General features: G+C 42.7%; 1 protein-coding gene across 3 annotated transcripts in view; it reads left to right on the plus strand.

Moving 5' to 3' along the window:
- Positions 1 to 17,974, plus strand: part of SLC5A9 (solute carrier family 5 member 9) — a 35,902-nt gene extending 17,928 nt beyond the window's left edge. For 2 of the 3 annotated variants that reach the window (XM_083742405.1, XM_083742406.1), the window contains exons 5-15: positions 847 to 1,011; positions 2,104 to 2,209; positions 3,371 to 3,451; positions 4,127 to 4,332; positions 5,574 to 5,709; positions 6,132 to 6,239; positions 6,382 to 6,532; positions 7,323 to 7,491; positions 10,026 to 10,241; positions 14,297 to 14,456; positions 17,573 to 17,974. In XM_083742405.1, the coding sequence (XP_083598531.1) occupies positions 847 to 1,011; positions 2,104 to 2,209; positions 3,371 to 3,451; positions 4,127 to 4,332; positions 5,574 to 5,709; positions 6,132 to 6,239; positions 6,382 to 6,532; positions 7,323 to 7,491; positions 10,026 to 10,241; positions 14,297 to 14,456; positions 17,573 to 17,781 (1,707 nt within the window). In that variant the 3' untranslated portion in view covers positions 17,782 to 17,974. Of the gene's footprint in view, positions 1 to 846; positions 1,012 to 2,103; positions 2,210 to 3,370; positions 3,452 to 4,126; positions 4,333 to 5,573; positions 5,710 to 6,131; positions 6,240 to 6,381; positions 6,533 to 7,322; positions 7,492 to 10,025; positions 10,242 to 10,586; positions 10,741 to 14,296; positions 14,457 to 17,572 lie in introns of those variants that run through there. The other variant, XM_083742407.1, reaches the window with a different exon arrangement.
- The last annotated feature ends 1,985 nt before the right edge of the window (positions 17,975 to 19,959 follow it).

Below are 19,959 nucleotides of genomic sequence, written 5' to 3' on the forward strand. Positions count from 1 at the left end.
TCGGGTCGTTGTCGTCCTCCTCCTCATCACCCTGGGACCCTTCCCCCTCGCTCTCTGTCTCTGAAACCCTGACAGTATCCATTCTCATCTTTACTCCAATCTGTCTAGGGATGGGTGGACTCACAGAAGCCCAGTCCATCCCAGTTCTCAGAAGTGACAAAACTAAGTATATTCTGTTCCATTTCCAGGTGTATTTTTAAATTCCACCTGCAAGCACACATCAGGAATATGTGTTTAGAAGCATCTTATGAAGTAGTCTGAGCATTGCATTCTCTTTCCTCATTTTCTGAAAGTGTGTTGCTAGCCTTCCATAGCCTGAGCAGCTAGCATATGGGTCTTTTTGCTGTCACGTGCCTTGAGTGAAAACAGAGCAAGTCTCCCTTGCAGTGACAATGCTTAATGATGTTCCATTGCTCCTGGGGGGAATTGTACAGGAAAAAAACCCACAACTGCCTCCAACGCTTAAAGGGGGAGAGGGGACTGGACCACTAATAGAATCTGCCAACTTGCTGATTCTGAAGTGGATCATTCTTCTAATCTGGGTCAAAATCTGGCCAGATTGATCAGGTGAGTTCACACTGGAATCTCAGTAGGGCAGATTCCTTCTCCATTCTTAAATTTATCCCATGGCCTTCGAGCAACTATTCATCCCTACCTTCACGTAGTTGGGAACCAAGCAAGGCATTCTAGTTGTGTAGCACATGTTGAATCTGCCATTCTTGTTCGTTAGAAATACTGGCAATTTGCCTTTCCAATTTTTAGATAAACTATTGGTTGCATGGAATTGACTGTGTAACACTGCACAAAGTCTGGGCACCCATGGCATGTGTTCTTCTTCCTTGTTAGGCCACCTGGGCATTGCTGGTCCTCGGCTGGATCTTTGTGCCAGTTTACATCTCTTCGGGAGTGGTCACCATGCCTGAATACCTGAGGAAAAGATTTGGAGGGCAGAGGATTCAAATCTACCTGTCTGTACTGTCCCTCATCCTGTATATATTCACCAAGATATCAGTATGTATCTTGGGGAAATAGAGTTGTAGCTTGTAGAGCACAGCACTTTCACAGGGAGGTAATGGGACATTAATGTGGACAAGTCATTCCACTATCCTCACTGAACTAGCCCTAAATACTGGATCAGTCCCTTCACTATACATTATATACAAGCTTTCAGGGCTACCACTCCATGTTGGAGGAGACCTGTTGTAGGGATATCGCGGAGTGGACAGTGAGGTCCGGAGGCAGCACACTCTCCACCAGCAGGCAGCCACAGTCTGCCTGCACGCGTGACCCTGGGGTGCAGGAACCCCCCCCCCAGACAAGCCACAGCTGTCTGTACATCGTTCCACCTCGGTCTGACCTTTTGTGGTCTCAGCAGTCAGCGGTGTCCTGTCTGTAACCTTTGTCCCTGAGACCTTTTGTCTCCTTCATCATACACTGTGCAAGGGGAAAATGATGCTGTGGAAACAGGTGCCAAAATAGCTTTGTACCACCCCACGATCGGAAGATGTGTAAAGGTCACAGCCCCAAAATGTATTTGCCTAGCTTGCATATTTGTCTCAATAAAAGGAGGCTCCACAGGAATGGCAGCAGCTCGCTTCAGCCCACCTGTGCGCAGCTCACATGATGATCAACACCTGTCTTGGGCCTTCACTCCAACCTGTGGTGGTCTCCCTCTTCCATCCATGGGCCCTGGTGGGCTTATGTGATAGTAAGCAATGGTTGGATCTACCTGCCATTGCAATGTTCTCCCCAAAACCCTCATTACTCCAGGGTCTTATGAGAAATTTAAATGCAATGAGACCTAGCTGCCTGATGCAGCTTGGACAACCAGCCCAGGATTTTGTTTAATAGGTGGGGCAGAGCAAGTGTCAGCCATAGGCCCTGTTGGGGTGATGGAGTTTTGACAGGTGTCCAAAGATACCAGGTATGGATTCTGCTAGCTTTTGTCAACACATGCATTAGTTGAGATTCTGGCATTTCTGATGCCTGGTTTGATTATTTTCAAGAGTAATTTTATTGTGATTTTCCAGGTAGAACATTTATTAGAGATGTCATAATCCAATGCTACTGGTATCAAGGTCCTTTTTCTTGTATTTGTTCCAGACAGATATTTTCTCTGGTGCACTTTTCATCCAAGTCTCCCTTGGTTGGAATCTTTACCTTTCTACAGTGATCTTGTTGGTCGTGACAGCCGTCTACACTATAGCTGGTAACTATGCTGTATAATAATTCCAGTACGAAAAGCACAGAATTCTTTTATATAGCCAGATAGTGTGGACAGTTTCAGGTCATGGTTCATGGATACCAGTGAGGGGCATCCAGTAGGTGGGGATTTCATCTGATACCAACCAAGCTACCTACAATGGACTTAAAAGTATAGCACCAGTAGTCAAGTTGGTGGGTGGGGAATGTTGTAAACTTCAGATATCTCCAATGTGCTGCATTCAGATTTGTGCTTTCAAAGCAACTTCGCTGGGTTTGAGGATCAAGCTACTTGAGGTGCTCAGCTGTGTGACTGTCTTCCCTGAAGTGTGTGCTTAAGTTAAAGCAGCTGTGAGGAGCTAGTATTTGCAGCAGTAATTTATGAGGGCAGGAGGTGTTTCTCTCCTGCCCTGCAGACCATTCTTTTCTTCTTCTTTTTTAAAAAACACAATTTTCAAGCCCAGGTTGTCATATGTCATCTTTTTCCAGGACACGTCTTCTTTTTCATGGGTAGAGTCGTCACAGTGATCCATAGTTAAAAGTGGAAGTCGGCAAATGTGTCCTCTTTTTCGCTCTTCAAAATATGGCCGCCCAAGGCCAGGCAGGCATATTCTCTTCCCAAGAGGCAAAACGTCAGCTTAGAGTAGGCAATTTGGAAATGAAAAATAGCCTAAGGGGAAAGACTGAGAAATGGCCCCTTTCCCTTTCTGATCCTGACTGCAGTTTCCTGCAACTGATTTGTCACAAGTTTGGTCCAAAATGTGCAAAGTTTGAAGAAACAGTGATTTCATTATTCCATTCCTGCATTGCAGGGGTTTGGTTAGATGGCCTTTGGGTTCCCTTCCAACTCCACAATTCTATGATTCCATGATTCATTTTATGCACTTAAAACCTTAGTTTTTGTAGAATCATAGAATTGTAAGGTTGAAAGAGACCCTGATCTGATCCAACCCCCTACAATGCAGGAATATGCAGCTGCCCCAGAGACGTTATCAGCACCACGGTCTAACCAACTGAGCTATCCAGGCTCTTGCTCATGTGTTAAAATCCCATTCTTTTCATCAATTCATTTATTAGAATCACATTCCATTTTGTAACAGAGTAAGGGAAATCACCAAAATGTAGAAATATTGGTCTTTGAATCAGTTCTTTCTAATCTTTTTCACAGGTGGTTTAACTGCAGTGATATACACAGATGCTTTGCAGACTGTGATCATGGTGCTTGGAGCGTTGGTTCTTATGTTTATCGGTGAGATGAAGATAGGATTGTGTGGCTTTATTTCTTTGGCTAATAGAATGACACATCTTGGGGGGGAAACGCCAAAGCCATCTGGGTTGATGTCATCTCAACTTCTACATCAAACTTTTTTTTATGAGAAGAGAAAACTGGACTTAAGTTTAGTTATCTGTTTATTGTGTTTCATCTAATATCTGCAAAAGCTCGGCACAATTAATATGGCTTGTTTAGCCAATGTGTGGCTTGTTTGAGCATCTGAACCTAGCCCAGCAGATTTAACTATTTCATATTCTGGCAACAAACTACAATTCAAAGATATGGTTTGTTGTTGGCTTACAAAATGTGGCTTGTTTTGACTATGGTTTGTTGTCGTGCCTGAACCCAACAACCTTTGGTTTGTCTGGCCACTTAAAGTGCCTTCCATGGGGGAGGGGGTAATTATTGGTAATCCATGGAGTCAAAAGCTTAAAGCCCTTCCTTCCAAATGCCATGGTCCCAATCCAGCTTGCCCCTCCCCGCAATACTATCCCCCAACACAAAGGAAACCATCAGCAATTCACATTACAAACTTCACATCTGGTTTGATCCTGCAAAATGTGGCTGGAGGGGACGATGCATGGCTGGGGGAGGGGAATATGGATGGATGACATGAGCTTGCTGACTGGACTGTTGCATCTTTCATTTTAGGCTTTGATAAAGTTGGGTGGTACGAAGGACTGCAAGAGAAGTATAGTCGAGCCATCCCCAGTGTCATTGTGCCAAACACTACTTGCCACTTGCCACGGGAAGATGCCTTCCATATGATGAGGGACCCTATCAATGGAGATATTCCATGGCCTGGACTTATATTTGGCCTCTCAGTGCTCGCTCTTTGGTGCTGGTGCACAGATCAGGTAAAGTAAATCAGGTAAAGTAAATACCGTATTTATTGCTCCATAAGACACACCAGACCACAAGACGCACCTAGTTTTTGGAGGAGGAAAACAAGAAAAAAAAAATTCTGAATCTCAGAAGCCAGAACAGCAAGAGGGATCGCTGCGCAGTGAAAGGAGCAATCCCTCTTGCTGTTCTGGCTTCTGGGATAGCTGCGCAGCCTGCATTCGCTCCATAAGACGCACACACATTTCCCCTTACTTTTTAGGAGAGAAAAAGTGAGTCTTATAGAGCAAAAAATTTGGTATGTCTTTCTTGCTGCATGTTTGATAGATTTATCACTGCCCTCTACAGGAGAGTTTTAGGACAAATTTATTGTGCTGGGATCAAAAACCCATTGAATTATTTCAGTCAAAATCAGCATATGAGATCTCTGTTTCCTTGTACTTACAGCACGTAGGAATCATTTGCATTACTCAGATTCTGAGCACGCACTAAAAAATTCAGAGACAGAGTTAAAGCCTACTGTTACGAGAAAAAACAATGGGTGCCTTCAGTGCTAGTTGCACTTAGAGTAGGCCCATTAAAGTTAATAGACACAGCTAACTTAGGCTCACTAATTTCAGCAAACTGAAGAAACAGCCCTAACTCAGCCCTGTTACTTGAGGTAATGGGATGGAATACAGTGATACCTCAGGTTACATAGGCTTCAGGTTACAGACACTTCAGGTTACAGACTCTGCTAACCCAGAAATAGTACCTCAGGTTAAGAACTTTGCTTCAGGATGAGAACAGAAATCGCGCAGCGGCGGCAGTGGGAGGCCCCATTGGCTAAAGTGGTGCTTCAGGTTAAAAACAGTTTCAGGTTAAGAACGGACCTCCAGAACGAATTAAGTTCTTAACCCGAGGTACCACCATAGAAACTTTCCTTATAGCCAGTCCAATTAACCATGCATTAATTGTATAGTACTTTTAAAGCTCACAAATGGTTTTTTAAAAATCATTGATTAAAAGTATACATTTTAACAGGATACGTATGTTTCACGTGTATTTAGGCAGATATTGTCTCTTAATTTGAGAAAGGTTATCTCTTGAAGATTCTTTACAAACCCTCTAGCCTAGCCTTCAGTTTTTAGCGACTGCCATTTCTTAACAATTTGGCCAAAAGATTGCTTTGACTATCTTGGTTCTCTTCTGTTTCCAAGAAAATGTGAAACAACCTGTGCAAAGTTTCCTTAAAGCTAACTGCTTCTCCTTTCAGGTAATTGTGCAAAGGTCACTCTCTGCGAAGAGTCTCTCTCATGCTAAAGGCGGGTCTGTGCTAGGCGGATATTTGAAAATCTTCCCAATGTTTTTCATTGTCATGCCGGGCATGATTAGCAGAGCTCTCTATCCAGGTAAGCTTCTGCTGGCTGTACTAAGGCTACAAGTGCCCACAGGTGGCCATTTACAAGGAGGGTGGACAGCTGTAAACATGCAACCACCTACAGTAGGAACTCATCCAGCTATATGGGGAGACAAACCTTCCCAACTGGTCATTGGATAGGCAATAATATTGTGTTTGCAAGCAATTTGCAGTAAATTTATAAGCAGCGCTCACAAGGTAAACACAGTCATCTGCTGTCACCCTATATATGTATGGGTGGCACTGTCAGAAGTAATAACATTTGGGACAGGAAACACATGGCATGGATCTCAAACACAACCTGAAAAGCATATGTCTGCTGCACACTTAATCACCCATAAATGTAAACAGCAACTGCTTCCTCTATATCTCCTATAACTAAAACCTGCATTTCTATTTACTTGCTTGCTCCAGATGAAGTGGGATGTGTAGACCCAGAAATTTGTGAAAAGGTCTGTGGAGCGAAAGTGGGTTGTTCAAACATTGCCTACCCTAAGCTAGTAATGGAGCTCATGCCTGTAGGTAAGGTAATTCTATTCTCGTCGAGAGTGAGGTGGACCACATGGGCAAGTGTTGGCCTGCTGGTGAAGTGGGCTAGTGCCTGGGTGGGCTGGTGAGAGTTCGCTGGTGAAAGTTAACTAGGCTTTCCTTATTGACTTCTTAGGACTCCGTGGCTTGATGATTGCCGTGATCATGGCTGCCTTGATGAGCTCTCTCACCTCTATCTTCAATAGTAGCAGCACCCTTTTTGCCATAGATATCTGGCAGCGACTCCGCAAGACGGCCACTGAACAGGAACTCATGATCGTCGGAAGGTCCTTTTTCTTACCCACACCTTCATTTGCTTATCAAAAATGCTCCCTGAGCAGACACTGCCCACAAACTGCCTAGTGCCCTCAGTTGCCCCATATCTGCAGGTGCACCTAGTGCAGTTTCCGAAGAGGTTTCATGCCCTCGATTATCAAACTTCCTTGTGTGCCCTCCTGTTAAGGTTCAGTTGGAGCCCAAGCAATGCGTGAGCTGAGGCAAGAACTTGTGAGATGCTGCAAAAGTCATAGGAAACGTTCCACAGTGTATATTCCGTTTCCAGGGCTGCATATTCTGCTTCAGTTAAGAACTGAAAGCAACTCAAACTGAGCCATGAAAGTCTCTGATCCAAATCACTGAACCTGATCCCAAAGCAGATTTGGTTGGACCAAACGCTCATGTCATTGCCCTCCACAGCTGGTGTCCTCCTGTCTCCGTACCCAACTCTGCAGCTTGTGCTGTTGGCTGTGTGCTCTCCCCATTTCTGGGATTGCTTTGCAGCTGTTCAAGTGACTTCTGCCTGTAAAAAATCATGGCGGCCAGAGATGCCTCATATCTGTCGGATGGGAGCTGTCCACGATCATTGCAGCAGCAGCACGTTTGCAGCTTTCCCTTAATGTCCTTTTGGTCAATGAAATGTACTCTCTGTTTGAAGTCTTGACAAAGCAGCACTTGCTGAGTTTTCCCCAAACCCTGTTGTGCCGTGAGGGGGGAAATCCCCCCCCTTTCCACAGAGAACATCAAAAGTTAGATTTGTCAAGTTGTGCAGAAGTAACATGCTTTGTCCTGCTCTTGCAGGGTGTTTGTCCTCATTCTCGTTGCCATTAGCATCCTCTGGATCCCCATCATCCAGCTAGCCAACAGCGGTCAACTCTTTGACTACATTCAGTCAATAACCAGTTACCTAGCGCCACCCATCACTGCCCTCTTCATCCTAGCAATCTTCTGCAAGAGGATCAATGAGCCAGTAAGTACAGAATCAATGAGGAGGTGCGTATGAATAATAGCATCTCCCAAATGTCATCGTTTCATAGTTTTTCAGGGCAGACAAGACCATTCATTACGATTATATTGACTGACTTTCCCTTGAATGCAACAACTGTGGAATTTAGCCCCATTAGAGGACAGCATCTCTTTAAAAAAAGATTCTCAGGGCTTTGATTACTGGTTTAACTGAAAGAAGTGATAAGGCACAGGAAGTGAGAGGGGGGAGCAGGGAGAAAAGAAGGGACTTCATAAAGATTCACCAAAACTTATTCTTCTCCCCCCCCCCCACTGCTTAGAAAGTAATTCTTATTCAGAAACTGAATTTCCCTAGCTTTAATCTTCCAGTCATCAAATCTCCTTTGGTTTGAGACTTCAAGAGAGCTGAGCCGTATATAATTATGTGGGAGATCTAGCCACATTGTGAAATCAAGCCAAGTTTCACTTGCTTCTTTTTGACAAACTTGCTAAATAGACCCATTTCTGCAGAACTGTATGTCCTGGTATAACACCAGCACCTCAAGTTGAGGGGAGCGCCACTTTTCTCTAAACCCATACAAGTGAGCATTAGTAACCACCTTCTGGGGCTCAGGACTCAAACCCCAGGTGCCCCAGTAGGCAAGGAATACCAGTTAGCACTTGACTTCCTGAGGACCTTGGGGACTGTGCCTGTCCCAAACCCATAGCATTTAAGAGGATAATTTGAATAGGTATACTCCCTTCAAAGGGAATGGGGCAACCCAAACATTGACCAACTCACTTCAGGTCTTTGCCCCTTCAAACCCAGTTAAGGGAATAGGGGTGGGGTGGGGGTGGAAGGAAAGGGCTTTGTTTTTGTTTAAAGGGAATTTCAAGGGGAAAGAAGAAGAGGCATGATGTAAGGTAAAACCAAACAAAAACACAGTTCCATTATTCTAGGCTACTTGTAGATGTGCAATATAATTTCCTGGCCTTTTAACCCATAGGAACCCATAGTTCTTTCATCAGTTTCCAACACCAGCTTTGTTCTAGATTAGGTAAAAGCCATACATTTCATGCAAACTTAGGTTTTTCTATCCATTCAGTCCCCCTTGCTTGCTTTCCCTCCCCTCCCCTTCCCTTCCCATGGGCACTCTTTCTCTAGCTCAGTAGAGTTCCACTGCTCTTTACATCATTGTAACTCCAACCACTCCATAAATGAACCCACGCAAACATACGCAGCTACATAAATGTCATTTACATAGGTCTGTTGTTTACCCAGTGTGGTTTGGGCAATGGCTGCATTAACTCTGTTCGTATTCCAGCTAATTTTATAGCTTGACTGATGAAATTTACAGGAACTTGGAGGGGACCATTCTCCCTTAATGCTGAAGAGCTAGTTTGAGACCTATCAATGTTCCTAGGGAGACTGATGGTCAAAGCCAGAGGGGTCCTGGAGAAACTCCACCTGATAATACGGATGCTTTTTAATCTGGGTTCCAACCAGGCATGCTGTTTTATCATTTCTGTGCTTCCTTTAACACATCCTTGCAATTTCAGTCCTATGTCCTGGGCACTAACTTGATATCTGATCCTGAGTTCATGCCCCAATGCTGTCAGCCTAATCCTAACTTCTCTTCCTGATCTGAAAGCCATCCTCTCCAACGCTGTAGCAGTGCAACACTATAATCAGTTCACTCATTAGTCTTTGCTGTCTTTTCAATGTAATTAGTCCCACGGGAGCCTCTCTAGAAGTTTCCACTGTGCTTCTGCAGTAATTAAAGACTTGTAACGATGTGGGTTCTTATCTTGAAAAACTCTGCCATGATGGAATTAGGGACCCCAGTTTTGTGTTAAGGACTCATGCGGTTGGTCCCACTCTTTGTATGCCTTTAAACATTAAACTAGTGCTGTAGGATAAACTGTCCAAAAAGCTGTTCTGAAGGCATTACTTTAAAAAAGGTAAATACATAGGCTCAGAGGCAGAGAGTTACAGTGGCCAAAAGCTTATTGGTCTAGGGATGTGGGGTTTTTTGTTACCGGAACCAAGATAACTAAGTTAAGATTTGAAATAAGGCTTTCTAAGTCTAGGTATGGCAATCTTATATATTAAGTGACAATGACTCTCATAAATAAATACCTGTTAAAATTTAAATGTAGTACATATGTTTAAATTATAACTATATATGTTTTTAGCCCTTCTCTCAATAAAGAATGAAATTGGATCGTGTTAATTTCCAAACCGGGATGCTTTAACAAAATCAATAAGCAAGGACTGGGTTTAACTAACTCATTCCATCAGAGGAAGCCAGCCTAAGGAATTCCACTAGCATAACAGGGCTTTCCCCAACTCCCCCCCCCCCGCACACTCTAACCTCCACTCTGAAGGGACAGGAGAACCTGCAGAACACCATGTGTTGGTAGTGGAGACACCTCCCTTGGGCAAGCAGAAATACTTGCACTGATGGAGCAATCTCCCAAACAATGATTGGAATCCCACCCCATATTTCCAACTCCTCCGCTCAAATTTCATCACATTTCCCTATGTTTTCTTTCCAGGGAGCTTTCTGGGGACTGATGTTTGGGTTAGCAGTCGGACTCGTTCGGATGGTTATGGAGTTTATCTACATGGCACCCTCCTGTGGTGAGGAGGACCAGAGGCCAGCTCTGTTGAAAGATGTGCACTATCTGTACTTTGCTATCCTCCTGTGTGTGCTAACGGCAGCTGTCATCGTCACTGTTAGCCTCTGCACACCACCAGTCCCAGAGGAAAATGTAAGTGGCTTTCAAGGATGAATATTATTTTTAAAACAAAACAAAATACCCAAACACTTGCTTAGTTTTCCTTGTTGTAACTTGGACCCCTCAGTACTACTGTAAACTGGAAAGCCCTACAAAGAAGTCTTCCTTCTGCATGGTCTTGCTTCCCAGGTATTATAGGGTTAAAAATCATTTAGACTCAGTGAGCACTGGAAATGGAGAGCAGGCTTCCATGCTGTGAGGACACTACTGGCACATCCTATCAAGTAGAGAGGCAGACAGTGGGGAAGAAATCATATTAGAATGGGCTGCTGAGGAGGGGATGTAATGGCTCTAATTGAACCCTCTCTCGTATTTCAGAAGAGACGGCATCAATCTTGTAAGCTAACAAGATTAATATTGTTGGAGCCTTGGCATTTAGAAAGAACATTCCATCCCAAAGTGATCTCAATTACATTGAACGACTGAGGTTTGGTAGCAAAGAACTTTATTTCATTTGCTGCATAAAACTGGTTTTTTTAAAAAAAGTTTTCTTTCAGTGAGTTCTTGAAGAGATGCTTTGGATACTTTCTCACAAGTCTGGTTTTCCCAAAAGCAGCCCAATCCTGGTTTTACTGGGCCAGCTTAGTGAATAATGGAAAGAGTTTTCCTCAATGAACAAAAGTATGGATCATATTCTCTACTGATGTGAATAGACAATGGGTTCAGAGTGCCTGCAGCCCTCAGGTAGCCTTCCTTCCAGGTGGCAGGCAGCTTCAACTCCACTTCACTTCCCATATCAGAGTGGGGCTCTCAGAATTGTATGGCCTAGGAATGGTGAAGAGATTTGTCCAGGCTGCATTTTTCAATGAGCTGGACTAATATATAATCTGAAGCATAATTATCCTTCAGATTCTGCACTGGTCTGAATTTTAGAATGCAGGTTTAAAATACATATTTTGTGATAAAACATGTACTTAAATATGAATTTTCAAACAGATTAAAAAAACCAAAATGTAAATATGTAATGGAACACATGCAAAACTGACAAGGACTGAAAAGCATGGCCTAGCATGGCCACAAAGGAGTGTCAGTTACAGATAGGTAGCCGTGTTGGTCTGCCATAGTCAAAACAAAAAAATTCCTTCCAGTAGCACCTTAAAGACCAACTAAGTTAGTTCTTGATATGAGCTTTTGTGTGCATGCACACTTCTTCAGATACACGTATCTGAAGTGTATCGTATCTGAAGTGTACACGTATTTATGTGTATCTGAAGAAGTGTGCATGCACACGAAAGCTCATACCAAGAACTAACTTAGTTGGTCTTTAAGGTGCTACTGGAAGGAATTTTTTTGTTTTCACAAAGGAGTGATTAGTGAACCTCAGGCTGAAATGATCTCTTGAATGATCTCTTGAACCTATGCTCTTGAATGGATAAGGACCCTGGCTCCCCAGTGCAGAGTTGAGGGTTTTATCTGGGAAAGTGTGACTACACATGGCCTCTCAAAACTTTCTCTGATGACCTTCTCCTCTGACAGTAGCAAATGGACAGAAGAGGAAGGAGAGATTTGTATCTGGTGTTTGAGTAGTACCGTTAATGCACCAAGCTTTAAATGAATTACAGCCTAAAAACAGCAAGCAGAAGCATTTTTCCCTGCTGTTTTGGACACTCTCCCATCCCTGTGGTGATGGATGCTGTACTGCAAAACAAATATGCAAAGAATTTGTTTGGTATGCCTCAGAGTTCATATGTCTTCATTGTACATAGCCCATATTGTGTCATGTCGTCCTTGAAAACTCTGCAAAGGAGCTTACAATTAAATTTGAGACTGTGAAGCTGAAACGCAACTGCCAGATGCCAGATGGCATTTTGGAAGAGAAGGATTTATTCTAGTTCGACAGAGGAAAAGGGGGGAGGGAAAACTTTTTTAAACAATCTTGACAAAGTTTCTTTTAAGGTTTGTCAGGCGAGAACACGAGGAAGTGGGGAGTGGCAGAGGAGGAAGTGAGTTCACAAAAGGATAGTGGTACTGTATTAATTCAATTAAAAACTATGTTCCACTTTTATTTATAAAATAAACTCAGAATAGATTGCAAAAATATTAAAATGTCTAAAAAGACAGAATTCTTTCTCCTCACAGCAGCTTCCCCCCCCCCCCCCCCCGAATACTGAAACTATTCTACTGAGGGATTGTGAACCCTACTGAATTTATTTCTTTAGATGATTTATATGCCCAGGGTGGTTTACAGCAAAGCACCCAGATCAAAATCCATAAAAACAGAACAATCCTTTAACAGCACATAACAACTAATTAGTGAATAACAAGTAACTAATAGCAGCAACAGCAGCAGCAATCACATCTCCCCTCCTCCAAATGTGCACTGAAAAAGATGAGTCATAGCTAGCCTCCTAAAACTATAGATGGAACCAAATGCACCTTAGCAGTGTATCAGGAGCCACCACTGAAAAGGCCCTTTTCAAGGTTATCACACCATGTACCTCATTCCACAGAGAGACTACCAGGTGGGTTTCATCTGCTGATCTTAGAGCATGGACAGGTTGAGCCAAGACATTGGGGGCTTTAAATGGGGTAGGCTGGAGCATGGGGAGTGAGGGAGAAGAAAGATCCCCCCAAATCAGGCGGAAACATTTGCCATGTTGCTTCCACTCAATTTTGGGGGATTCTCCCTCAACCCTTATGGTTATTTGAATGAATGAATGGTTATCATTCATTCATCAGATAAGAAGGTCCTGCAGCCACTGTACCTCCCAGCTTGTAGGTTTACCTGCTCAGTGTAGTTTGTAGAACTCTAGTATGTGCTTAAAAAAAACAAGAGAAGACAAACTAAGCAACTGGTGGAGTAATGGGGTCTCAGGTTGGCATGATGGGCCTTTCAAAGACACATGGTCTCTCTCCAGGTGAATGCATAGGAACTCTAGCATGACAGAAATAAGTGTCCTACACAAGCCAAAGTCATGATGAGCCTTGCCCATGAATCTGTTTCCTATCCAATAAGTGCATTTTAGAGTTACAAGCATTAATCACGCCTGCACTTAAATTAGTTTAAGTGTTTTTGTCGTTACTGCTAAAACTATTTTATTTCATCCTAATGTATCTCTTCCCCTTCACTCACCAACAAGCCATTTGTGTTCAGAGGAAGAGGGAAATGTCTCCTGGATCCTTTTGTGTCCTCCAATTTCATTACATTCTAGTTAGATTTAATGAGTAACCAAAAGGGGGAAAAAGGAAAGGAACGTAAAAAAGAAAGAAAGAAGCCCCTAAAAGGATTCTTCAGGAAAGATGAGGATCATCAAATCAAAGCAATTTAGCACAATGTGACAAGAAAGATTAGCCTTGCCTGATGCTCATCTTGGTTGAAAATAATTTAAATAAAGCTATAAATCTTCCGGAGATTATACAACTTTTTGTGTCAGCTGGAAACTGCCTTCCAGATTTTGTGCCTGAAATTCAAAGTATTAAAACTACTGTTCATTTATAAGTGACCTTTTGAGAGTTACTTTCCAAGTAGAGTAGTATGCTAATAGCATGTTATGTGCAAATGTGTCTGTATTAGAACTCCCTACAACATTTTTGTTTTTTAGAAAAGCAACTTTAGGAGGGGTCAGTTTGGAGCAGAGAAGTGGGGTGTGTGTGCTTAATGCTTCAACACAAGAGAGATGGGTGGCTTCCACATGAACTGGTGCTGCTTCCACATGCAAGTTTTTCAGTGTTCACATGTCGCCATCCTCTTCAAAATACCCAGGAGGTTCCGGTTCTCTCTTCTGTTTTGTATATATAAAGGTTCTGTGTGCCACTCTACAATTCTATGATTTTATATTATTATTGTGGGAGACAGCAAATCACAAGGTACTTACTTTTGAGTAGACATACATCAGATTGTGATGTGCCTTTTTAGTATGAGTTGCAGGACAACCTATCCCCACACAATTCGTGTGGCTAAAGCCATGCTCCTTTAAACTCTTCTGTGTCAATCTGACTACATCTAAAGCAAGCAGACGCATAAGCTAAATGACACACAAATATTCTGCAGCTTTCACACCTTTGTTTTTGATTTGCAAATTACCCAGCTTGCCCGACTGACATGGTGGACTAGACACAGCAAAACAGATGAAAAAGACTTGGAGAGCCACACCTGCCCAAGCACAGAGATGATTTCCTCCAAGAGAGAGAATGATGTAGATACTGTTCAGTCAGAGAATGGAGATTTAGTATGTAAAGAGCATGGAGGTATGTTACCTGTTTTCTCCTGCCAGTTGTATATTTTTGTGTGCGCACAATATACATAGAACATCCAGGGTCCATCAAAGCCAATAGATGGCTAGAAAGCTTGCTCCATAACCTTGTGTCCTATCAGTGGCGCAGCGTGGGTTGTCAGCACCCGGGGCAAGGCAAGTAATTTGTGCCCCCTAACCCGTGGATTTGCGCCCCCTAACCCGTGGATTTGCGCCCCCTAACCCCCAGATGTTGCGCCCGGTGCAGCCGGCCCCCCTGCACCCCCCACGCTACGCCACTGTGTCCTCTGCTTAGTATAAGTGGTTAGCCAAACTAGACACACCATGGTAGATAGGTGTAACTTTCTGCTCATGTTATAATGTATTGTACTTTTTCCTGATTTTATGGTTGTATCTTTTTGTAAACTGCTTTGAGGGTTTTAAAATCAAGCAGTGTATAAATTTTATGAAATAAATAGAGAGCTAATGTTCCTAGAAATTAGCCGAATCTATGAGCATCATAGGTTTTGGTTTTTGCAGCAACATGTGCCAAATTCTACAAAAACTTATCAGTGTAGCATTCAATAAGTTTTCAATAAGTTACATTTTATAATGCCCCCCCATGACTGTTGTTCTTTAAGAGGCCTATTTTGAAACATTTTCCTTTGATGTGTAACATTTCTCCACTAAAATGAGGGAAACCAAAGATTGGAAAGCTTAATTGGACTTTTGGTCAGAGGAGTTACTCTTTTACAAGTTCACAGCACTGCAATGTTATCTTCTGGCAGTAATTTGAGAGCAGAAAAAGGAAACCCAGTGGTTGCAACTTGAAAGTTGGATGGATGTAAAGTGTTGTGTTTAGCTGGAATAATCATCATTCATTATCACAAAAAGATCTTGCATAAAATGTTTTAGTCATTTTCATACAGAATGTGAGAGTCAGCTCAGTGAGGAGATGCCACAAATATTTGTTTAGGATTAAAGCCATTCTCCTTGCCTCTCAGTCTAATCCGCAGGTATAATGGGAAACAACAAAGCAGCTTAAAAACCAATAAATGTATTATGACATGAACTTCTGACAAAATAGACTGCAATCCACTGAAGTATAAATCAAAGCATAATAAATTAGTTTGGGCACATCCACACCATACATTTAAAGCACATTTAACATGCATTTAAGACACACTGATTCCCACAAGGAACCCTGAGAAGTGTGATCTCTTAAGGGTGCTGGAAATCCAAGCTCCGTGAGGAGTAAACTGCAGTTCCCAGGTTCATTGTGGGGGCGCCGTGTGCTTTAAATGTATGGGGTTGTATCCAGCACAGCTAAAAGTCACTTAGCAGTATACTTGCTCCACTGGTGAAATGCTTTGTACCAGTGGAACATTGTCGCAAGAGAGAATGCATAGCAGATTGCACAAAAATTTGCTTATGCAATCTGTTGCATTGGATTCTTCTTCTGCACAACATTTAAACTCACACTTGCACTAGCAGACAGAACATTGGATAAAGCCTGTGGCCTTTAAGGTGCCACAACATTTTGTTGTGTTTGCTGCATTTGTTGAAAATTGTTGCATAGCAAGTAAAATGGGATAACGTTTACAAAGCCCCCACCCCAAATCCTTGGATTTTCTAACTTGGCTGAATTCCCACCCTTTGCTCAGAGCTGTTGAATTTACCTTCATCAAAGTGTTCCTTTTAGAGCTCATTGTCCTATATCTTTGTACAAAGATGGGGAAACTGTGGTCATGCATATGCTGTCGAGCTCCAACTACCATCTGCCCCAGACATCATGGCCAATAGTCAGAGATGATGGGAGCAACATCTGGAGGAGCACAGGTTCCCTAGCCCTGCATGGTGCCTATGGAATAACAGCTATGCTAGCCCACATGTTAAGTCCAGAACTGAGAAAAAAAGGCAGGGAATCAGGGAATCAGGAGACGGGGGCACTATTATCCTCTGAAACTCCTTATTGTGGAGAGGTCCAAAGGAAACAGGTCTGGAAACCACTGTAAAATGAGGAGACCAGACTTTTATCTGTGAGTCTGACAGGTAGTTTGATTCACATTCGAAGCAGCTGTTCAGCCTAATGTTGTTAATTATTTGTCACCTTTGTTTTCACATGAACTAAACTCATCTGTCCTTGCATCTGTTTGTAAACAGCTATCCTGAAGATGAGGTTATTAGCACTGACGGCAAAGGAAATGTAACATCCTTCATGCAAAAGCATAATGAGGCTCTGTGTGTGTGTGTGTTTATGCCATTTTAGTACCTCAAAGCGCTGCGTTTGGAAAAATAAGTGGGAAAGATATAAGATATAAGGGTTTCCTTCTGTTTTATATCTGGTCTGTTCTACCATGAGAGATGAAGAGGTTCAACAGGTGAGGTGAAGCTTTCCCTAGCAGGCAGATGTTATTAAAGGCACAGGAACTGAGAAAGACAGGGCAACAATGCTATGCACACACACGTCATATTAACCAACAGATCTCATTTGCTGGAGGGACTTCACAGAAGGAAAGCAGGACAACAAAGCAAGAGCCTCTGTACTTCACGGCTTAGCATCCAGGAGCAAGGGCTTTACTTGTGTTCACTAGTAAGGTCCTTTCAACAGTGCACGCAGTAGTATTGGTTCCCATGCATTATGAAGTGTCCATGGGATCTAAATGCTGCTTCCTGGTAGCCTCAATAGTTAGGCTATAGCAGTGAGAGCCAAACTTGGCCCTCCAGCTGTTTTGGACTACAACTCCCATCATCCCTAACAGGACCAATGGCCAGGGATGATGGGAATTGTAGTCCCAAAACAGCCAAGGGCCAAGTTTGGTCATCAGTGGGCTATAGTCTAGAAGTGGGAGCCAATGCTGGAGTTCAGGGGATTCAAGCCACCTGGGGATTGGGGTAGTACGTTGACCAGCAGTATAATGTCCTCTTGGCTCCAGTAACCAGGGCAGTAGCCATGCTGTACTTCGGAGTTGGGGAACCTGTGTGAGTTCATGACTCTCCCATACTTCATCTGTCTCTGTCATAAAGTTACCTCATCCTGCTAAAACTGTAAAATACCAGTAAGTGGTTCATATAAAGTCACACAAAACATTTAAAAACCCACACCGTTTTCCTCATTTTTTCCCCATTCAGGAGTGAAGCATCCTTGCTGGAAGAAAGTGTTTTTCTGGTTCTGTGGGATTTCCACTGACCCCAAGCCCACTTTAACCAGAGAAGAGGAAGCGGCGCTTGAAAAGAAACTCACCAGCATCAAGGAAGAGCCAGTGTGGAAGGCTGTTTGCAATGCCAATGCTGTAGCTCTCTTGGCTATTAACATCTTCTTATGGGGATACTTTGGATGAGCCCAGGATTGCCTTGCTCCAGTTAGAACAAGCACAGGCATCAACTGGAAGCTACAAGTTGCAATTCATCCAGCCGTGGACCTACACTGTGGCTTTAGCTGGTCCCCTTCTCTCAGTCTCCACCCCTATCAGTGATACCTTGACCTACCTCATTGGGTTGTTGTGAAGACACACAATAAAGTGATTTACACACAAGTCTAAAAAATATTTATTATTAATAGCTGTTACTTTCTTCCAAAGCTCCATGCTTCTGAAAATGGAAAGACATCTTTATTTATACAGTCATACCTCAGGTTGAATACGCTTCATGTTGAGCACATTCGAGTTGCACTCTGCAGCAACCCGGAAGTAACAGTCCGTGTTACTTCTGGGTTTCGCCGCTTGCGCATGCACAGACGCTCAAAATGACGTCACGTGCATGCACAGAAGCAGCGAAAAGCAACGCGTGCGTGTGCAGACATGCCATCGCTAGTTACGTTTGCATCTGGATGAGAACGGGGATCCAGAACGGATCCCGTTTGCATCCCGAGGTACCACTGCATATAAAGTGGGGAAGAAGAACAACAGGGTAATTTTTAAAGCAAGAGATGCAATTAACATACCTTCCGGTCAGTCTTATTTCTTGAATGGCATGTACTCAGGCTGCCAGTCAGTGTAGACAAAACGAAGCTAGATGGGGCAATTATGTGACTGGGTATAAGGAAGCTTCCTATGTTCCAATCCGCAGGTAAGCCTCAGAACAGGAGGCAGCTAATACCAAGAGTGCATTCATTATGCTCCATTGGCAGCTGCCTATGCAGTGTTTAATTCAAAGGTCCGGCCAGGATGTGCTGCATGAATTGTGCTGAGAAACATAATGGGTTTCTGAATGCATTCAGGTGGGGTCGTTGGAAACAACGGAATATAAAATCCAGATTTCAATTCTGTTCCCAACCACTGATGAGCACCATCAGAACTAGCAGCACCAGAACTAGGCATCAGTTCAACCGAGTAGAACTGTTTAGAAGACCTATATGCAGTCTCATACTGTACAGACATACATGGGTCAGAGGCTCTGACTTACTAAAGAAACAAAAAAAATCCTTCCAGTAGCACCTTAGAGACCAACTAAGTTTGCTATTGGTATGAGCTTTAGTGTGCATGCACACTTCTTCAGATAAATCACTAAAGAATGATTTTTTTTCATGCTGGGACATTTCAAGAAATGAGTTGTTAGCACTATAGAATTCATACGTGTGCATGTGTTGTAAACAGATTGTGATAGAACAGCACTATCCTAGGTGCAGTGCGTTGCCTCAATTGTAATTGACGTGTAAGTCCCTTGGCAGCAGACATTTTTAATGATGTCAATGCATACTTTCTTATTAATCTTCCTTGCTAGGGCTGTGTCGATCAGCAAATGATTATCATTCATTTTCCTGACAAATCTATCAAGGTCATTCATTATGGTTCCACACACAAAAAAAGAATCTTCTTTTAAACTAAGATTAATGACTTGCTGTTTTGTTGTCAGGCTGGCTGAGCAAGAGGAAATGAAATTAACAATGAACCCCTACAAACATGTCACTACACTAATTTATTGGGGAAATATTTTAAAATGTTATCTGAAATATAGTGGGTTTAAAAAGAAAACCTGCTTCTATGGCACATTTTTAGTACTGTAAGCAAAAAAAACCTCTACAAATTTGAGGAAGATGGGCATCAGATTTGCAAATCACTTTTCATCTTTTATGCACTACTCCCTATAAATTCTAAATATATAGAGGAGTTAATAAGATGACTTTCTCACCAATTAAGGCATTCATCTTTATTACACTGCAATCCATTTTGTCCAACACCAAGAAAATCCTTCCATGCTCGTTCATTCAAATTTAAAAAGACTTTCAGCTGCTAGAGACCATTCAGATCAGATAATTACCTTCCATTTCCAGCCTGAAATCCTAAACTTTGTTCAGATTGTTATACTGGCAAACTACAATGGCACATTAAAAACAACACAGTATTCTGGGATGTTTTCTTACAATGTTAGCAAGCAGTAAATAGTATACGACAGTAGCTTTCTTAAAATAGTTGAAAAACTCTTTTGTAAGAACAATTCCTTTGCTATGCAAGCACAACTGGGGTATGTGTGTGGCAGCGCTACACCACCACCTCATGTCAGGTGATGTCGCACAACCA

Source organism: Podarcis gaigeae (assembly GCF_964106915.1).
Source record: "Podarcis gaigeae genome assembly, chromosome: 6".
NCBI classification, from domain to species: domain Eukaryota; kingdom Metazoa; phylum Chordata; class Lepidosauria; order Squamata; family Lacertidae; genus Podarcis; species Podarcis gaigeae.